The sequence below is a fragment of the Anolis carolinensis genome, unplaced genomic scaffold (genome assembly GCF_035594765.1).
Source record: "Anolis carolinensis isolate JA03-04 unplaced genomic scaffold, rAnoCar3.1.pri scaffold_7, whole genome shotgun sequence".
NCBI lineage: Eukaryota > Metazoa > Chordata > Lepidosauria > Squamata > Dactyloidae > Anolis > Anolis carolinensis.
In genome coordinates this window covers 29077478-29097710 of record NW_026943818.1, presented here as the reverse complement: position 1 = coordinate 29097710, position 20233 = coordinate 29077478, and the positions used below count along the sequence as shown (strand labels likewise).

The 20233-nt window shown below is 48.6% G+C and overlaps 2 protein-coding genes across 2 annotated transcripts in view; one reads left to right on the top strand and one right to left on the bottom strand.

Annotated features, from left to right (window-relative positions):
• cunh17orf50 (chromosome unknown C17orf50 homolog) overlaps window positions 1-5865 on the top strand; it is an 8876-nt gene extending 3011 nt beyond the window's left edge. The window contains exon 4 of the mRNA XM_062960515.1: window positions 5698-5865. Within this exon, the coding sequence (XP_062816585.1) occupies window positions 5698-5762 (65 nt within the window). The 3' untranslated portion in view covers window positions 5763-5865. The remainder of the gene's footprint in view (window positions 1-5697) is intronic.
• Window positions 5866-5917: 52 nt separating this feature from the next.
• mmp28 (matrix metallopeptidase 28) lies at window positions 5918-19868 on the bottom strand. The gene is made up of 8 exons (XM_062960489.1): window positions 18627-19868; window positions 18184-18245; window positions 15498-15658; window positions 11151-11372; window positions 10820-11065; window positions 9394-9531; window positions 7871-8038; window positions 5918-7491 (listed from the first exon to the last, which is right to left on the bottom strand). Exons 1-8 carry the CDS (start codon window positions 18735-18737, stop codon window positions 7082-7084), a joined length of 1518 nt encoding a protein of 505 aa, XP_062816559.1. The 5' UTR covers window positions 18738-19868; the 3' UTR covers window positions 5918-7081.
• Between the last annotated feature and the right edge of the window lie 365 nt (window positions 19869-20233).

Here is a 20233-nt window from a genome sequence, read left to right as displayed (position 1 = left end):
ATGGGAGGCTTGGGAGGAGAAGATGAGGATGAAGGACCTGAGGTGGAGACTTAGGGTGGGAGGTCTCCATTGGTAGGATTCCATAGGAGGCTTCGGATGGGAGGCTTGGGAGGAGAAGATGGGGATGAAGGACCTGAGGTGGAGACTTAGGGTGGGAGGTCTCCGTTGGTAGGATTCCATAGGAGGCTTCAGATGGGAGGCTTGGGAGGAGAAGATGAGGATGAAGGACCTGAGGTGGAGACTTAGGGTGGGAGGTCTCCATTGGTAGGATTCCATAGGAGGCTTCAGATGGGAGGCTTGGGAGGAGAAGATGGGGATGAAGGACCTGAGGTGGAGACTTAGGGTGGGAGGTCTCCGTTGGTAGGATTCCATAGGAGGCTTCAGATGGGAGGCTTGGGAGGAGAAGATGAGGATGAAGGACCTGAGGTGGAGACTTAGGGTGGGAGGTCTCCATTGGTAGGATTCCATAGGAGGCTTCAGATGGGAGGCTTGGGAGGAGAAGATGGGGATGAAGGACCTGAGGTGGAGACTTAGGGTGGGAGGTCTCCATTGGTAGGATTCCATAGGAGGCTTCAGATGGGAGGCTTGGGAGGAGAAGATGAGGATGAGGGACCTGAGGTGGAGACTTAGGGTGGGAGGTCTCGATTGGTAGGATTCCATAGGAGGCTTCGGATGGGAGGCTTGGGAGGAGAAGATGAGGATGAGGGACCTGAGGTGGAGACTTAGGGTGGGAGGTCTCCATTGGTAGGATTCCATAGGAGGCTTCGGATGGGAGGCTTGGGAGGAGAAGATGAGGATGAAGGACCTGAGGTGGAGACTTAGGGTGGGAGGTCTCCATTGGTAGGATTCCATAGGAGGCTTCGGATGGGAGGCTTGGGAGGAGAAGATGAGGATGAAGGACCTGAGGTGGAGACTTAGGGTGGGAGGTCTCCATTGGTAGGATTCCATAGGAGGCTTCAGATGGGAGGCTTGGGAGGAGAAGATGAGGATGAAGGACCTGAGGTGGAGACTTAGGGTGGGAGGTCTCCGTTGGTAGGATTCCATAGGAGGCTTCGGATGGGAGGCTTGGGAGGAGAAGATGAGGATGAAGGACCTGAGGTGGAGACTTAGGGTGGGAGGTCTCCATTGGTAGGATTCCATAGGAGTCTTCAGATGGGAGGCTTGGGAGGAGAAGATGAGGATGAAGGACCTGAGGTGGAGACTTAGGGTGGGAGGTCTCCGTTGGTAGGATTCCATAGGAGTCTTCAGATGGGAGGCTTGGGAGGAGAAGATGAGGATGAAGGACCTGAGGTGGAGACTTAGGGTGGGAGGTCTCCATTGGTAGGATTCCATAGGAGGCTTTGGATGGGAGGCTTGGGAGGAGAAGATGAGGATGAGGGACCTGAGGTGGAGACTTAGGGTGGGAGGTCTCCATTGGTAGGATTCCATAGGAGGCTTTGGATGGGAGGCTTGGGAGGAGAAGATGAGGATGAGGGACCTGAGGTGGAGACTTAGGGTGGGAGGTCTCCATTGGTAGGATTCCATAGGAGGCTTCGGATGGGAGGCTTGGGAGGAGAAGATGAGGATGAGGGACCTGAGGTGGAGACTTAGGGTGGGAGGTCTCCATTGGTAGGATTCCATAGGAGGCTTCAGATGGGAGGCTTGGGAGGAGAAGATGAGGATGAAGGACCTGAGGTGGAGACTTAGGGTGGGAGGTCTCCATTGGTAGGATTCCATAGGAGGCTTTGGATGGGAGGCTTGGGAGGAGAAGATGAGGATGAGGGACCTGAGGTGGAGACATAGGGTGGGAGGTCTCCATTGGTAGGATTCCATAGGAGGCTTCGGATGGGAGGCTTGGGAGGAGAAGATGAGGATGAGGGACCTGAGGTGGAGACATAGGGTGGGAGGTCTCCATTGGTAGGATTCCATAGGAGGCTTCAGATGGAAGGCTTGGGAGGAGAAGATGAGGATGAAGGACCTGAGGTGGAGACTTAGGGTGGGAGGTCTCCATTGGTAGGATTCCATAGGAGGCTTCAGATGGGAGGCTTGGGAGGAGAAGATGAGGATGAGGGACCTGAGGTGGAGACTTAGGGTGGGAGGTCTCCATTGGTAGGATTCCATAGGAGGCTTCAGATGGGAGGCTTGGGAGGAGAAGATGAGGATGAGTGACCTGAGGTGGAGACATAGGGTGGGAGGTCTCCATTGGTAGGATTCCATAGGAGGCTTCAGATGGGAGGCTTGGGAGGAGAAGATGAGGATGAAGGACCTGAGGTGGAGACTTAGGGTGGGAGGTCTCCGTTGGTAGGATTCCATAGGAGGCTTCAGATGGGAGGCTTGGGAGGAGAAGATGAGGATGAGGGACCTGAGGTGGAGACTTAGGGTGGGAGGTCTCCATTGGTAGGATTCCATAGGAGGCTTCGGATGGGAGGCTTGGGAGGAGAAGATGAGGATGAGGGACCTGAGGTGGAGACTTAGGGTGGGAGGTCTCCATTGGTAGGATTCCATAGGAGGCTTCAGATGGGAGGTTTGGGAGGAGAAGATGAGGATGAAGGACCTGAGGTGGAGACTTAGGGTGGGAGGTCTCCATTGGTAGGATTCCATAGGAGGCTTCAGATGGGAGGCTTGGGAGGAGAAGATGAGGATGAGGGACCTGAGGTGGAGACTTAGGGTGGGAGGTCTCCATTGGTAGGATTCCATAGGAGGCTTCGGATGGGAGGCTTGGGAGGAGAAGATGAGGATGAGGGACCTGAGGTGGAGACTTAGGGTGGGAGGTCTCCATTGGTAGGATTCCATAGGAGGCTTCAGATGGGAGGCTTGGGAGGAGAAGATGAGGATGAAGGACCTGAGGTGGAGACTTAGGGTGGGAGGTCTCCGTTGGTAGGATTCCATAGGAGGCTTCAGATGGGAGGCTTGGGAGGAGAAGATGAGGATGAAGGACCTGAGGTGGAGACTTAGGGTGGGAGGTCTCCATTGGTAGGATTCCATAGGAGGCTTCAGATGGGAGGCTTGGGAGGAGAAGATGGGGATGAAGGACCTGAGGTGGAGACTTAGGGTGGGAGGTCTCCGTTGGTAGGATTCCATAGGAGGCTTCAGATGGGAGGATTGGGAGGAGAAGATGAGGATGAGGGACCTGAGGTGGAGACTTAGGGTGGGAGGTCTCCATTGGTAGGATTCCATAGGAGGCTTCAGATGGGAGGATTGGGAGGAGAAGATGAGGATGAGGGACCTGAGGTGGAGACTTAGGGTGGGAGGTCTCCATTGGTAGGATTCCATAGGAGGCTTCAGATGGGAGGCTTGGGAGGAGAAGATGAGGATGAAGGACCTGAGGTGGAGACTTACGGTGGGAGGTCTCCGTTGGTAGGATTCCATAGGAGGCTTCAGATGGAAGGCTTGGGAGGAGAAGATGAGGATGAGGGACCTGAGGTGGAGACTTGGGATGGGAGGTCTCCATTGGTAGGATTCCATAGGAGGCTTTAGATGGAGAAGCTGAGGGTGGGAGACATCAATAGGAGGCTTAGGATGGAAGGTTGAGGATGAAGGACCTGAGATGGAGACGTGGGGTGGGAGGTCTCCATTGGTAGGATTCCATAGGAGGCTTCGGATGGGAGGCTTGGGAGGAGAAGATGAGGATGAGGGACCTGAGGTGGAGACTTGGGATGGGAGGTCTCCGTTGGGAGGTCTCCGTTGGGAGTTCTCCATGGGAGGCTTCAGATGGAGAAGCTGAGGGTGGGAGACATCAATAGGAGGCTTAGGATGGAAGGTTGAGGACAAGGGTCCTGAGGTGGAGACTTGCGGTGGGAGGTCTTGGTTCAAAGGCTCCATGAAAAACTTTTGGGAGGAGACACGTTGGGTGGGAGGCTTTGGATGGGGGACATCAACCCAAGGATCTAGATGGGAGGCTTAGGATGGAAGACTATGGGAGACATCAGTGGGTGAGAAGATGGGAGGTTGAGGACGAGGGACCTGTGGTGGAGACTTGGGGTGGGAGGTCTCCGTTGGGAGGTCTCCATGGGAGGCTTTAGATGGAGAAGCTGAGGGTGGGAGACATTAATAGGAGGCTCAGGATGGAAGGTTGAGGATGAAGGACCTGAGATGGGGACGTGGGGTGGGAGGTCTCCATTGGTAGGATTCCATAGGAGGCTTCGGATGGGAGGCTTGGGAGGAGAAGATGAGGATGAGGGACCTGAGGTGGAGACGTGGGGTGGGAGATCTCCATTGGAAGGTCTCCATGGGAGGCTTCAGATGGAGAAGCTGAGGGTGGGAGACATCAATAGGAGGCTTAGGATGGGAGGTTGAGGACGAGGGTCCTGAGGTGGAGACTTGGGGTGGGAGGTCTTGGTTCAGAGGCTCCATGGAAGACTTTTGGGAGGAGAGACGTTGGGTGGGAGGCTTTGGATGAGGGACATCAACCCAAGGATCTAGGTGGGAGGCTTCGGATGGAAGACTATGGAGATATCAATGGGAGAGTCAAGATGGGAGGTTGAGGATGAGGGACCTGAGGTGGAGACTTGGGATGGGAGGTCTCCGTTGGGAGGTCTCCGTTGGGAGGTCTCCATGGGAGGCTTCAGATGGAGAAGCTGAGGGTGGGAGACATCGATAGGAGGCTTAGGATGGAAGGTTGAGGACGAGGGACCTGAGGTGGAGACTTGGGGTGGGAGGTCTCCATTGGAAGGTTTCTATGGAAGGCTTTGGATGGGAAGCTTGGGTGGAGAAGATGAGGATGAGGGACTCCAGATGGAGACTTGAGGTGGGAGGTCTCAGTTGGGAGACTCCATGGGAGACTCTTGTGAGGGTGGGGGGCATCAACAGGTCTAGATAAGAGGGTTCCATGGGAGGTTTAGGATGGGCGACTTCCATGGGAGACTTCAATTGGAGTCCTCAATGGGAGACATGGATGGATGATGGATGGATGGATGGATGGATGGATAGATGACGGATGGATGGATGGATGGATGGATGGATGGATGGATGGATGGATGGATAAATAGATGGATGGATGGATGGATAGATGGATGGATGGATGGATGGATGGATGGATGGATGGATAGATAAATAGATGGATGGATGGATAGATGGATGGATAGATGGATGGATGGATGGATGGATGGATGGATGGATGGATGGATGGATGGATAGATGACGGATGGATGGATGGATGGATGGATAGATGACGGATGGATGGATGGATGGATGGATAGATAAATAGATGGATGGATGGATGGATGGATGGATAGATGGATGGATGGATGGATGGATGGATGGATGGATGGATGGATGGATGGATGGATAGATAACGGATGGATGGATGGATGGATGGATGGATGGATGGATAGATAAATAGATGGATGGATGGATGGATGGATGGATGGATGGATAGTTGACGGATGGATGGATGGATGGATGGATAGATGATGGATGGATAGATGACGGATGGATGGATGGATGGATGGATAGATGGATAGATAGATTGATTGATAGATAGATAGATAGATAGATAGATAGATAGATAGATAGATAGATAGATAGATAGATGGATGAAATGGGAGACTTAGGAAAGGAGGCTTAGGGTGAGGGACCTCAATGGGAGTCCTCAATGGGAGGCTTAGGAAAGAAGATCCAGGGTGAGGAACCTCAATGGGAGACTTCAAATGTTCAGCAGCCCAAGGATGCAGTGGTCAGTTGGGTGACCCCTCCATCCCTCCCTGGTCTTTCCCTCAGGATCCCTGGACGTGACCACCGCGGCCGAGGAAATGGAGGCTGAGGAGGAAGCGAAGGGGCCGTGACAAGAAGCCGTTGGCCTCTGGACAACAATCATCTCCGCCTTTCGGTGGTGGAGGTCCTCCACTTTACCACGTTTCAATAAACTCCCACGTTTCCCGTCCCGTTCTCTCGAGGCGTCTTTGGCCCGTTCCGGCCCCCACAGAACCCACAACGCTCCTGATATTTAACACGAGTGACCCTTTAATGGAAGAGGCCAGAAGGCCTTCTTCTCGGAGGGCCACCACGTCGCCACGGACGGACGAATGGAAGCCCTTCAGAAGGTCGGAATAATTCAGGAACACAATCGGTTTGTCGCAGAATATTCAATACAGTAGTGAAGCTTCACATCTCATTCGCCCAAAATTTTGAGGTATTCGGTAGAAGAAGAGCAGCGAGGTGTTGACGTCCCACAAACAAGATGGCCTCCATTTTTTTGGACCGAGGAAGCCATTTTGGGCGAGGAGGAAGACAGTTTTCGCGATTTCCTTGCCATTTGGGACCCTGAGACGGAAATCCAAGATGGTGGATGGTTGAGGAAGAAGATTGAGTTGGTCAACAGGAGGAGGGCGGCCATTTTGTTTTCTAGATGGCTGCCATTTTTTTGGACCGAGGAAGCCATTTTGGGCGAGGAGGAAGGAAGGACGCCCCCATTTCCTTGCCATTCGGGACCCTGAGACGGAAATCCAAGATGGTGGATGGTTGAGGAAGAAGGTTGAGTTGGTCAACAGGAGGAGGGCCGCCATTTTGTTTTCTAGATGGCAGCCATCTTGGAAGGGAAGAGGATTAACACTGGAGAGGAAGCCATTCATCCCTATCCCTAATGAGTCCAAATGCTGATTCCTTCTCTGTGCACGGAAGAACCAGAACCCAAGATGGTGGACAGTCCACAGTAAGTGGACGAAGACCGCCATTTTGTTCTCCCGAAGGCAGCCATCTTGGAAGAGAAGAGGATCAACACTGGAGAGGAAGCCATACATGCCAGACTCGAGTTAACTAGGTTCAAATGCTGGTTCCTTCTCTGTCCACAGGAGAACCAGAACCCAAGATGGTCGACAGTCCACGGTTAGTGGACGAAGACCGCCATTTTGTTTTCCCGAAGGCAGCCATCTTGGAGAGGAAGCCATACATGCCGGACTCGAGTCTGCTAGGTTCAAATGTCCATGGAAGAACCAGAACCCAAGATGGTGGACAGTCCACAGTTAGTGGAGGATGACCACCATTTTGTTCTCCCGAAGGCAGCCATCTTGGAAGAGAAGAGAAGAGGACTAACACTGGAGAGGAAGCCATACATATCAGCCATTTTGTCCTCCAAGCCACCCAACGGGGGTCCCAGGAGGGGTGGTCACTCCCCCGCCCGGTTGAGGGCCACGTCCTGGCACCCGAGCCAGGCCAACTGCGACACCCATTTCCCTCCGCCCACCACCCGCAGCTTCTCCGGGTCGAACTCCCAGAATCGGTCGTTGCGGAAGAAGTAGACGGACCCCCCCGGGCGGGTGAGGGCCCCGTTGGTCACCACGGGGACCCCCCGCCAGTCCCGGAGGCTCCGGGGGTAGTAGGGCTCCACCTGGAGGGCCCCCCCGTCCACCACGAAGTACTTCGGGCCCTTGAAGAGGACCAGCTGGCCCAGCGGGCGGAAGAAGAGGGCCGTGTCCGGGTGCCGGGGGAGAGCGCCGCCACCACCACGAACACCACTGCACTTCTGGGGGAAGCCGTCGTCCAGGAAGGAGCCTCGGTAACGCCAGCACCGCCCCCCTGCAGAGTGGAAGGCCAGGTGAGACCCACAAGCTCCGCCCCTTCTGATGACGTCAAGAGGTTGAGTGAGAATCCCCAAGCTCCGCCCCTTCTGATGACGTCAACAAGTTGAGTGAGAATCCCCCAAGCTCCGCCCCTTCTGATGATGTCAACAAGTTGACATTCCCTCAAGCTCCGCCCCTTCTGAAGACGTCAAAAAGTTGAGATTCCCTCAAGCTCCGCCCCTTCTGATGATGTCAGCAAGTTGAAATTCCCTCAAGCTAAGGGTGGCCACTCCCCGAGGGACAGAGAACGGACTGCTGACCATCGTAATTAACTGCTGACCCTGACCATCGTAATTAGCGAGTATTTTTGACTAACGAGTCCCAAAGGACCTCACCTTTGAAGAAATAGAACTTCCCGTCCTCCTCCGAGAAGGTGGCCGCGTCAAGGTTGGAGGTCATCCCTGGCCACTTCACCTGGATCGGGTGAGGACCGCTGCTCCCTCCCGCTTCGGACACCGTCCAGTAATGGCCGCCCTTGAAGACCACCACGTTGTCCTCTGGATCTGCACACAATGCGGACGGAGGCGAGTGAGAACTCATGGCTCGTTAGATCCATGGTCACCCCATGGATGGGCCTACAGGTCAACCCATCACCCACAACTGAGTTGAGATCATGGTGACCCCATGGATGGGCCGACAGGTCAACCCATCACCCACAACTGAGTTGAGATCTTGGTGACCCCATGGATGGGCCTACGGGTCAACCCATCACCCACAACTGAGTTGAGATCATGGTGACCCCATGGATGGGCCTACAGGTCAACCCATCACCCACAACTGAGTTGAGATCATGGTGACCCCATGGATGGGCCTACGGGTCAACCCATCATCCACAACTGAGTTGAGATCATGGTGACCCCATGGATGGGCCTACGGGTCAACCCATCACCCACAACTGAGTTGAGATCATAGTGACCCCATGGATGGGCCTACAGGTCAACCCATCACCCACAACTGAGTTGAGATCATGGTGACCCCATGGATGGGCCTACGGGTCAACCCATCACCCACAACTGAGTTGAGATCATGGTGACCCCATGGATGGGCCTGCAGGTCAACCCATCACCCACAACTGAGTTGAGATCATGGTGACCCCATGGATGGGCCTGCAGGTCAACCCATCACCCACAACTGTGTTGAGATCATGGTGACCCCATGGATGGGCCTACAGGTCAACCCAGCACCCACAACTGAGTTGAGATCATGGTGACCCCATGGATAGGCCTACAGGTCAACCCAGCACCCACAACTGAGTTGAGATCATGGTGACCCCATGGATGGGCCTACAGGTCAACCCATCACCCACAACTGAGTTGAGATCATGGTGACCCCATGGATGGGCCTACGGGTCAACCCATCACCCACAACTGAGTTGAGATCATGGTGACCCCATGGATGGGCCTACGGGTCAACCCATCACCCACAACTGAGTTGAGATCATGGTGACCCCATGGATGGGCCTACAGGTCAACCCATCACCCACAACTGAGTTGAGATCATGGTGACCCCATGGATGGGCCTACAGGTCAACCCATCACCCACAACTGTGTTGAGATCATGGTGACCCCATGGATGGGCCTACAGGTCAACCCATCACCCACAACTGTGTTGAGATCATGGTGACCCCATGGATGGGCCTACAGGTCAACCCATTACCCACAACTGTGTTGAGATCATGGTGACCCCATGGATGGGCCTACGGGTCAACCCATCATCCACAACTGTGTTGAGATCTTGGTGACCCCATGGATGGGCCTACAGGTCAACCCATCACCCAAAACTGAGTTGAGATCATGGTGACCCCATGGATGGGCCTACAGGTCAACCCATCATCCACCATGGAGTTGGTCTTCCTTACCTGTGGCGATCGCATCGAAAAAGGACCAGCAGTAGTGGGCGCTGAGGTTGTGCTCCTCCCGATGAGCTTCTTCAATTTCCGGGAAGCGGGCGAAGAGCTTCCCCGGAAGCTGGACCACCGGACCCCGAGATGGTTTCCCTTCCAAACGAGAAGAGAGAGGACACATGTCCCAAAAGGTGAGCATTAGATTCGAGTAAAAATATTATTTCTGAACATGATGAGGACCAAAAAGTATCTCACTGACCTCAGATATCCCATTCTGGTGTTAGGACCTTGTAGACCCCATTCGACCTTCTCAAATGCCTTTTCTGCCTCCTCCAATGTACCTAAATCCTATTGCTAAATGGTCTTAGGACCTTGTAGACCCCATCTGACGTTCTCAAATGTCTTTTCTACCTCCTCCAATGTACCTAAATCCTATTGCTAAATGGTGTTAGGACCTTGTAGACCCCATCCGACGTTCTCAAACGCCTTTCCTACCTCCTCCAATGTACCTAAATCCTATTGTTAAATGGTGTTAGGACCTTATAGACCCCATGCGACGTTCTCAAACGCCTTTCCTACCTCCTCCAATGTACCTAAATCCTATTGGTAAATGTTGTTAGGACCTTGTAGACCCCATGCGACGTTCTCAAATGTCTTTTCTACCTCCTCCAATGTACCTAAATCCTATTGCTAATTGGTGTTAGGACCTTGTAGACCCCATTCCACGTTCTCAAATGTCTTTTTTACCTCCTCCAATGTACCTAAATCCTATTGCGAAATGGTGTTAGGACCTTGTAGACCCCATCCGACGTTCTCAAATGCCTTTTCTACCTCCTCCAATGTACTTAAATCCTATTGCTAATTGGTGTTAGGACCTTGTAGACCCCATTCCACGTTCTCAAATGTCTTTTTTACCTCCTCCAATGTACCTAAATCCTATTGCTAATTGGTGTTAGGACCTTGTAGACCCCATTCCACGTTCCCAAATGTCTTTTCTACCTCCTCCAATGTACTTAAATCCTATTGCTCAATGGTCTTAGGACCTTGTAGACCCCATTCCACGTTCTCAAATGTCTTTTCTACCTCCTCCAATGTACCTAAATCCTATTGCTAATTGGTATTAGGACCTTGTAGACCCCATTCCACGTTCTCAAATGCCTTTTCTGCCTCCTCCAATGTACCTAAATCCTATTGCTAAATGGTGTTAGGACCTTGTAGACCCCATTCGACCTTCTCAAATGCCTTTTCTACCTCCTCCAATGTACCTAAATCCTATTGCTAAATGGTCTTAGGACCTTGTAGACCCCATCTGACGTTCTCAAATGCCTTTTCTACCTCCTCCAAGGTTTCTACATCCCGTTGTTAATTCGCATTGGGACCTCGGAGATCCCACTCGACGTTGTCAAGTGCTTTTTCGACCTCCTCCAAGGTTCCTACTCACCGTACAAGTCCTGGACGGCCAGGATGTCGTCCCAGTTGAGGAGGAAGCCCTTGCCCAGCTTCTTGTAGTAGGGGGACATCAGGGCCCCCCGGACGGGGGAGTGCGCCAGGCCCAGCGTGTGGCCGATCTCGTGGGCCACCACCAAGAAGAGGTTGCGCCCTTTCCCGCCGCCCAGAGCCCATCGCTCCTCGCTGTCGAAGTGCGCCTCCCCTCGGAGCGGGAAGAAGGCGTGGGCCAGGGCGCCCCCTGTAGGACAATAATAACAATAATAGTACTTCTGTCTCGCTTTGTGGCTGGACTGGATGGTCTTCAGGGGCCCCGCTGTCCTCACCGGGCCCGTCGAAGGCGTTGTCGGCCCCGTCGTTGTGGTCTCCCTGGAAGAAGGTCAGGCGGATGTCGGCGGGCTCGCCCTCGGACTCCCAGAAGACCAGGCCCGAGACGTTGCTCCAGAGCTGGAAGGCGGACTGGACGGCCCAGCGGACCTGGCTCGGGGGCAAGTACCGCGGCCAGTTGACCAGGCGGAAGGTCAGATGCCGCTTGTGCCATTTCCCGTCTGAAAGAGAGAGACAGAAAGAGAAGTCATGGTGACCCTATGGACAATGGGTCGGCTTGGAGGTCCATGGGGTCGCCATAAACTTATCCATAGGGTCGCCATGACCTCAACCCAACTGTGGACGATAGGTTGGCTTGGAGGTCCATAGGGTGACCATAAACTTATCCATAGGGTCGCCATGACCTCAACCCAACTGTGGATGATAGGTTGCCTTGGAGGTCCATAAGGTCGCCATGAACTTCTCCATAGGATCACCATGACCTCAACTCATGGACGATAGGTTGGCTTGGAGGTCCATAGGGCGACCATAAACCTATCCATAGGGTCGCCATGACCTCAACCCAACTGTGGATGATAGGTTGCCTTGGAGGTCCATAAGGTCGCCATGAACTTCTCCATAGGATCACCATGACCTCAACTCATGGACGATAGGTTGGCTTGGAGGTCCATAGGGTGACCATAAACTTATCCATAGGGTCGCCATGACCTCAACCCAACTGTGGATGATAGGTTGCCTTGGAGGTCCATAAGGTCGCCATGAACTTCTCCATAGGATCACCATGACCTCAACTCATGGACGATAGGTTGGCTTGGAGGTCCATAGGGTGACCATAAACTTATCCATAGGGTCGCCATGACCTCAACCCAACTGTGGATGATAGGTTGCCTTGGAGGTCCATAAGGTCGCCATGAACTTCTCCATAGGATCACCATGACCTCAACTCATGGACGATAGGTTGGCTTGGAGGTCCATAGGGCGACCATAAACTTATCCATAGGGTCGCCATGACCTCAACCCAACTGTGGATGATAGGTTGCCTTGGAGGTCCATAAGGTCGCCATGAACTTCTCCATAGGATCACCATGACCTCAACTCATGGACGATAGGTTGGCTTGGAGGTCCATAGGGCGACCATAAACTTATCCATAGGGTCGCCATGACCTCAAGCCAACTGTGGATGATAGGTTGCCTTGGAGGTCCATAAGGTCGCCGTGAACTTCTCCATAGGGTCGCCATGACCTCAACTCATGGACGATAGGTTGCCTTGGAGGTCCATAGGGTTGCTATGAACTTCTCCATAGGATCACCATGACCTCAACTCAACTGTGGACAATAGGTTGCCTTGGAGGTCCATAGAGTGACCATTAACTTCTCCATAGGATCACCATGACCTCAACTCAACTGTGGACGATGGATTGGCTTGGAGGTCATAGTGACTCAATGGACAAGTTCATGGCGACCCCATGGACCTCCAAGGCAACCTATCGTCCACAGTTGGGTTGAGGTCATGGTGACCCTATGGACCTTCAAACCATCATCCGCAGTTGGGTTGAGGTCATGGTGACCCTATGGACCTTCAAACCACCATCCACAGTTGGTTGGGGTCATGGTGACCCTATGGGCAAGTTCATGGTGACTCCATGGACCTTCAAGCCAACCCATCATCTGCAATTGGGTTGAGGTCATGGTGACCCTATGGACAAGTTTATGGTGACCCTATGGACCTTCAAACCACCATCCACAGTTGGGTTGGGGTCATGGTGACCCTATGCACAAGTTTATGGTGACCCTATGGACCTTCAAACCATCACCCACAGTTGGGTTGGGATCATGGTGACTCTATGGACCATCAAGCCAATCTATTGTCCACAGTTGGGTTGAGGTTATGGTGACTCAATGGACAAGTTAATGGTCACCCTATGGACCTCCAAGCCAACCTATCGTCCACAGTTGAGTTGAGGTCATGGTGATCCTATGGAGAAGTTCATGGCGACCCTATGGACCACCGAGCCAACCCATTGTCCACAGTTGGGTTGAGGTCATGGTGACCCTATGGATAAGTTTGTGGCAACCCCATGGACCTCCAAGCCAATCTATCATCCACAGTTGGGCTGAGATCATGGTGACCCTATGGACCTTCAAGCCAACCCATTGTCCGCAGTTGGGTTGAGGTCATAGTGACTCAATGGACAAGTTCATGGTGACCCTATGGACCTCCCAGCCAACCCATCGTCCACAGTTGGGTTGAGGTCGTGGTGACCCTATGGACAAGTTCATGGTGGACCTATGGACCTCCAAGCCAACCTATCGTCCACAGTTGGGCTGAGATCATGGTGACCCTATGGACCTCCCAGCCAACCCATCGTCCACAGTTGGGTTGAGGTCGTGATGACCCTATGGACAAGTTCATGGTGGACCTATGGACCTCCAAGCCAACCTATCGTCCACAGTTGGGCTGAGATCATGGTGACCCTATGGACCTCCCAGCCAACCCATCGTCCACAGTTGGGTTGAGGTCATGGTGACCCTATGGACAAGTTCATGGTGGACCTATGGACCTCCAAGCCAACCTATCGTCCACAGTTGAGCTGAGATCATGGTGACCCTATGGACCTCCCAGCCAACCCATCGTCCACAGTTGGGTTGAGGTCGTGGTGACCCTATGGACAAGTTCATGGTGGACTTATGGACCTCCAAGCCAACCTATCGTCCACAGTTGGGCTGAGATCATGGTGACCCTATGGACCTCCCAGCCAACCCATCGTCCACAGTTGGGTTGAGGTCGTGGTGACCCTATGGACAAGTTCATGGTGGACTTATGGACCTCCAAGCCAACCTATCGTCCACAGTTGGGCTGAGATCATGGTGACCCTATGGACCTCCCAGCCAACCCATCGTCCACAGTTGGGTTGAGGTCGTGGTGACCCTATGGACAAGTTCATGGTGGACTTATGGACCTCCAAGCCAACCTATCGTCCACAGTTGGGCTGAGATCATGGTGACCCTATGGACCTCCCAGCCAACCCATCGTCCACAGTTGGGTTGAGGTCGTGGTGACCCTATGGACAAGTTCATGGTGGACTTATGGACCTCCAAGCCAACCTATCGTCCACAGTTGGGCTGAGATCATGGTGACCCTATGGACCTCCCAGCCAACCCATCGTCCACAGTTGGGTTGAGGTCGTGGTGACCCTATGGACAAGTTCATGGTGGACTTATGGACCTCCAAGCCAACCTATCGTCCACAGTTGGGCTGAGGTCGTGGTGACCCTATGGACAAGTTCATGGTGGACCTATGGACCTCCAAGCCAACTCGTTGTACACAGTTGGGCTGAGATCATGGTGACCCTATGGACCTCCCAGCCAACCCATCGTCCACAGTTGGGTTGAGGTCGTGGTGACCCTATGGACAAGTTCATGGTGGACTTATGGACCTCCAAGCCAACCTATCGTCCACAGTTGGGCTGAGGTCGTGGTGACCCTATGGACAAGTTCATGGTGGACCTATGGACCTCCAAGCCAACTCGTTGTACACAGTTGGGCTGAGATCATGGTGACCCTATGGACCTCCCAGCCAACCCATCGTCCACAGTTGGGTTGAGGTCGTGGTGACCCTATGGACAAGTTCATGGTGGACTTATGGACCTCCAAGCCAACCTATCGTCCACAGTTGGGCTGAGGTCGTGGTGACCCTATGGACAAGTTCATGGTGGACCTATGGACCTCCAAGCCAACTCGTTGTACACAGTTGGGCTGAGATCATGGTGACCCTATGGACCTCCCAGCCAACCCATCGTCCACAGTTGGGTTGAGGTCGTGGTGACCCTATGGACAAGTTCATGGTGGACTTATGGACCTCCAAGCCAACCTATCGTCCACAGTTGGGCTGAGATCATGGTGACCCTATGGACCTCCCAGCCAACCCATCGTCCACAGTTGGGTTGAGGTCGTGGTGACCCTATGGACAAGTTCATGGTGGACCTATGGACCTCCAAGCCAACTCGTTGTACACAGTTGGGCTGAGATCATGGTGACCCTATGGACCTCCCAGCCAACCCATCGTCCACAGTTGGGTTGAGGTCGTGGTGACCCTATGGACAAGTTCATGGTGGACTTATGGACCTCCAAGCCAACTCATTGTACACAGTTGGGTTGAGGTCGTGGTGACACCATGGAGAAGTTCATGGCGACCCTATGGACCTCCAAGGCAACCTATCGTCCACAGTTGGGTTGGGGTTGAGGTCATGGTGACCATATGGAGAAGTTCATGGTGGACCGATGGACCTCCAAGCCCTGAAGCCCAGGGGATTCTGGGAGTGGCAGCCCAAGGAGCGCAGGCTTACTTGGCGGGATGTCCCGTCCTCTGCGGCTCCTCCTCCTCGGTCCGGGCGCAGTCCAAGCGGTCACTCTGCCTTTGTTGCCGCAGCGAGGAAGGGTCATCTGGTGGAGGGTGGGGGCGTCCAGTGACCCACTGGGGTCCAAGTGGGATTCCCGCTGAAAGGCCCTAAAAGAGGGAAGGAAAGGGAGAGGACCACCTAGCAGTTCGAAAAAATGCAAAAGGTGAGTAGATCAATAGGTACTGCTCCCATTGGCGGGAAGGTAACATTGGCGCTCCATGCAGGCATGAGCTACTCACAAAGCAATACAAAAATAACACGAAAATATTCACAAACATAATAGAGAAATAATACAAAAATATTCGCAAAAATAATTAAAAATTAATATGAAAATAGTACAAAATATCCACAAAAATAATACAAAAATATTCACAGGGATAATACAAAAATAATATGAAGATAATATGAAAATAGTAAAAAAAAGTATTCACAAAAATACACAAAAGAATACAAAAACAATGCAAAAATATTCACAGGGATAATACAAAAATATTCAGAGGGATAATACAAAAATAATACGAAAATAATATGAAAATAGTAGGAAAGTATTCATAAAAATAATACGAAAATAATATGAAAATAGTAGGAAAGTATTCACAAAAATAATACAAAAATATTCACAAACAATAGAGAAATAATAGAAAACATTCGCAAAAATAATTAAAAATTAATATGAAAATAGTACAAAATATCCACAAAAATAATACAAAAATATTCACAGGAATAATACGAAAATAATATGAAACTAGTACAAAAATATTCACAAAAAGAATTCAAAAATATTCACAAAATAATACAAAAACAATGCGAAAATATTCACAGGGATAATACAAAAATATTGAAAATAATAATACAAAAATAATAAAAATTAAAAACAATGCAAAAATATTTACCAAATTTCTCCTAAGGGGACATGTATATATATAAATATAATCATATTGTGAATATATTATAATTGTTTTTATTATTTTTGTGAATATTTTTGTGATTATTTTTGGGAATATTTTTTATTATTATTTTGATTTTTTACATTATTTTTGTGATTATTTTTGGGAATATTTTGTATTATTATTTTGATTTGTTATATTATTTTTGTGATTATTTTTGGGAATATTTTTGTGATTATTTTTGGGAATATTTTTTATTATTTTGATTTTTTATATTATTTTTGTGATTATTTTTGGGAATATTTTAATGATTATTTTTGGGAATATTTTTATTATTATTTTGATTTTTTATATTATTTTTGTGATTATTTTTTGGAATATTTTTTATTATTATTTTGACTTTTTACATTATTTTTGTGATTATTTTTGGGAATATTTTTATGATTATTTTTGGGAATATTTATTATTATTATTTTGATTTTTTTTACATTATTTTTGTGATTATTTTTGGGAATATTTTTATTATTATTTTGATTTTTATATTATTTTTGTGATTATTTTTGGGAATATTTTTGTGATTATTTTTGGGAATATTTTTTATTATTATTTTGAATTTTTATATTATTTTTGTGATTATTTTTGGGAATATTTTTAATTATTATTTTGTTTTTTTCCATTATTTTTGTGATTATTTCTGAGAATATTTTTATTATTATTTTCATGATTTCTGTGATTATTTTGGGAAATAGAATATAGAAGTGCAGTGTTCCTCTTTGTCCACAGGATGGCAGCACCGAGGCGCCTTTAATTGCTCAAGGGCGCAGTTCCCAACTTGGCCACTGGATGGCAGCAAAGGATTACAAATCAGAATCTCAAGGCGAGTGCAATATTCCTGTGTCCACAGGAGGGCGACAAAGAGAAGCGCCATTGGAACTCAGCCTGCCATCGCATTGAGAGATAATAATAGAAAAATAATAGAAAAATATTCACAAAAATAGTACAAAAATTCACAAAAATAATATGAAAATAATACAAAAATATTCACAAAATAATATTTAAATAATACAAAAATATTCACGAAAATATTCACAAAAATAATATTTAAATAATACAAAAATATTCACGAAAATATTCACAAAAATAATACAAAAATATTCGCAAAAATAATACAAAAATATTCATAAAAATATTCACGAAAATATTCACGAAAGTACTACAAAAATAATACATAAATATTCACAAAAATAATAAATAATACAAAAATATTCACGAAAATATTCACAAAAATAATACAAAAATATTCACAAAAATAATATTTAAATAATACAAAAATATTCACAAAAATGTTCACAAAAATAATACAAAATACAAAAATATTCACAAAAATAATACAAAAATAATACAAAAATATTCACAAAAATATTCACAAAAATAATACAAAAATATTCACAAAAATAATATTTAAATAATACAAAAATATTCACAAAAATAATACAAAAATATTCACAAAAATATTCACAAAAATAATACAAAAATATTCACAAAAATAATATTTAAATAATACAAAAATATTCACAAAATATTCACAAAAATAATACAAAAATATTCATAAAAATATTCACAAAAATAATACAAAAATAATTTTTAAAATTCACGGAATGTCACCTACGAGGCCTCTCCCCTAAAAGTCGGACTAAAACCCGGAGCGGATTTGGAAGTGCAATGAATCGGGATCTGCTGCTTACCGGAGGGCTTCTGAAAACCCGGTGACCGTCGGGTCCAAATAGCCGTATTTCTCCAGGAACCTCTGCAATAATAATAATAATAATAATAGCAATAATAATAATAATAATAATAACACTGCTTCAAAACCTTGGCTTGCACTTGAACACAATCAGTGCTGCAAAAGGCCACCCGACTAGGATCTGCATGCATTATTCTAGCACAAGTTAGTCACTGCGGTGCCTGTGGTGACGGGCGGAATTGACCCGAGCTGCAACTCGAAAAAGCCGACGCGATCCGAGGATCCGAAGATCGGACTGCAAAGTGACCGGCACAAGCCTGGGCAAGGGGGTGCCCGTGGTGACCGGCACACCCAGTTCTTTTTTGTTGTGTATCCGGCGTTCGGCCCCGCCCAAGCCCACCCTCTGAGCATGCACAGAGTTCCCGGCACGTTAACCAACGTCACCTTTGCCGCAGTTGTTCTCCGTCCCGAGAAGGAGGAGGAGGATCCGGATCCGGAAGGAAGAACGAGGAAGACGAGGAAGAAGGAGGAAGGAGAGAAGAAGAAGGGAGCCATCGAGACCCCCCCCCTCTCTCTCTCTCTCTCTCGTTCTCTCTCTCGTTCTGCCTTTCTTCTCTCTCCGTCTCGCTCCCTTTCTCCGCCTCCTTCTCCTCCTCCTCCTCTTCCTTCCTTCCTTCTTTTCTCCTCCTCTTTCCTGCCTTTCACACACACACCCTTCCTCCTTTTCTCTCTTTCTGTCTCTCCTCCTTTTCCTTCCTTCCTCTTCTCTCCCTCTCCTCCTTCTCTTTCTCTCTTTCTTTCTCTCTTTTTCTCTTTCTCTTTCTTTCTTTCTTTCTTTCTTTTCTCTCCTTCTCTTTCTCTCTTTCTTTCTATCTCTCTTTCTCCTTCTATTTCTCTCTTTCTCTTCTCTCTTTCTTTCTCTCTTTTTCTCTTTCTCTCTCTCTCTTTCTTTCTTTCTCTTTTCCTTCCTTACTTTTCTCTCCCTCTCCTCCTTCTCTTTCTCTCTTTCTTTCTTTCTTTCTTTCTCTCTTTCTTTCACTCTCTCTTTCTTTCTCTTTTTCTCTTTCTCTTTTTCTTTCTTTCTTTCTTTTCTCTCTTTCTCTTTCTCTCTTTCTTTCTATCCGTCTTTCTCTCCCTCTCCTCCTTCTATTTCTCTCTTTCTCTTCTCTCTTTCTCTCTTTCTTTCTTTCTTTCTTTCTCTTTTCCTTCCTTACTTTTCTCTCCCTCTCCTTCTATTTCTCTCTTTCTCTTCTCTCTTTCTTTCTCTCTTTTTCTCTTTCTCTTTCTTTCTTTCTTTCTTTCTTTTCTCTCCTTCTCTTTCTGTCTCTCTTTCTATCTCTCTTTCTCTCCCTCTCCTCCTTCTCTTTCTTTCTTTCTTTCTCTCTCTCTCCCTCTCCTCCTTCTCTTTCTCTCTTTATATTCTTTCTTTCTGTCTCTCTTTCTATCTCTCTTTCTCTCCCTCTCCTCCTTCTCTTTCTCTTTCTTTCTTTCTTTCTTTCTCTCCTCCTTTTCCTTCCTTTCTTTTATCTCCCCCTCCTCCTTCTCTCTTTCTTTCTCTCCTCCTTCTCTTTCTTTCTTTCTTTCTTTCTCTCTCTCTCCCTCTCCTCCTTCTCTTTCTCTCTTTCTGTTTCTCTTTCTATCTCTCTTTCTCTCCCTCTCCTCCTCCTCTTTCTCTTCTCTTTCTTTCTTTCACATAGTCAACGACACTCGGGAAGCATCTGACGATCTTGTTTGCTGTGAACTCGACTTGTTGTGTATCTAATAATAATAATAATAATAATAATAATAATAATAGTTGCTATTGTGTCCGCACTTTCTTAGAGAACACAACTCATCATTTGCCGATATGTCACATAGTCAATGACACTCGGGAAGCATCCGACGTGGGATCCAATACGATCTTGTTTGCTGTGAACTCAACTTGTTGTGTATCTAATAATAATTTGGGGGGCGAGAAATTAATGAAACAATTAGAGAATGGTCCAACAATGGTTCGAATTACATTGCTGGTTGCGCTGTGAGACAACGTCTCGGAATGCGCATCAAAAAGC

What these genes read in the sequence shown, in the direction of transcription:
- mmp28 (XM_062960489.1), bottom strand. Translation starts at nt 18,737, where the DNA reads ATGGCTCCCTTCTTCTTCTCTCCTTCCTCCTTCTTCCTCGTCTTCCTC. An exon ending in GGCCGTCCAGGACTTGTACG is followed by an intron (nt 9,532 to 10,819) that starts GTGAGTAGGAAC and finishes CTCGTTTGGAAG; the next exon opens with GGAAACCATCTCGGGGTCCG. An exon ending in TTTCGATGCGATCGCCACAG is followed by an intron (nt 8,039 to 9,393) that starts GTAAGGAAGACC and finishes CATTGTGTGCAG; the next exon opens with ATCCAGAGGACAACGTGGTG.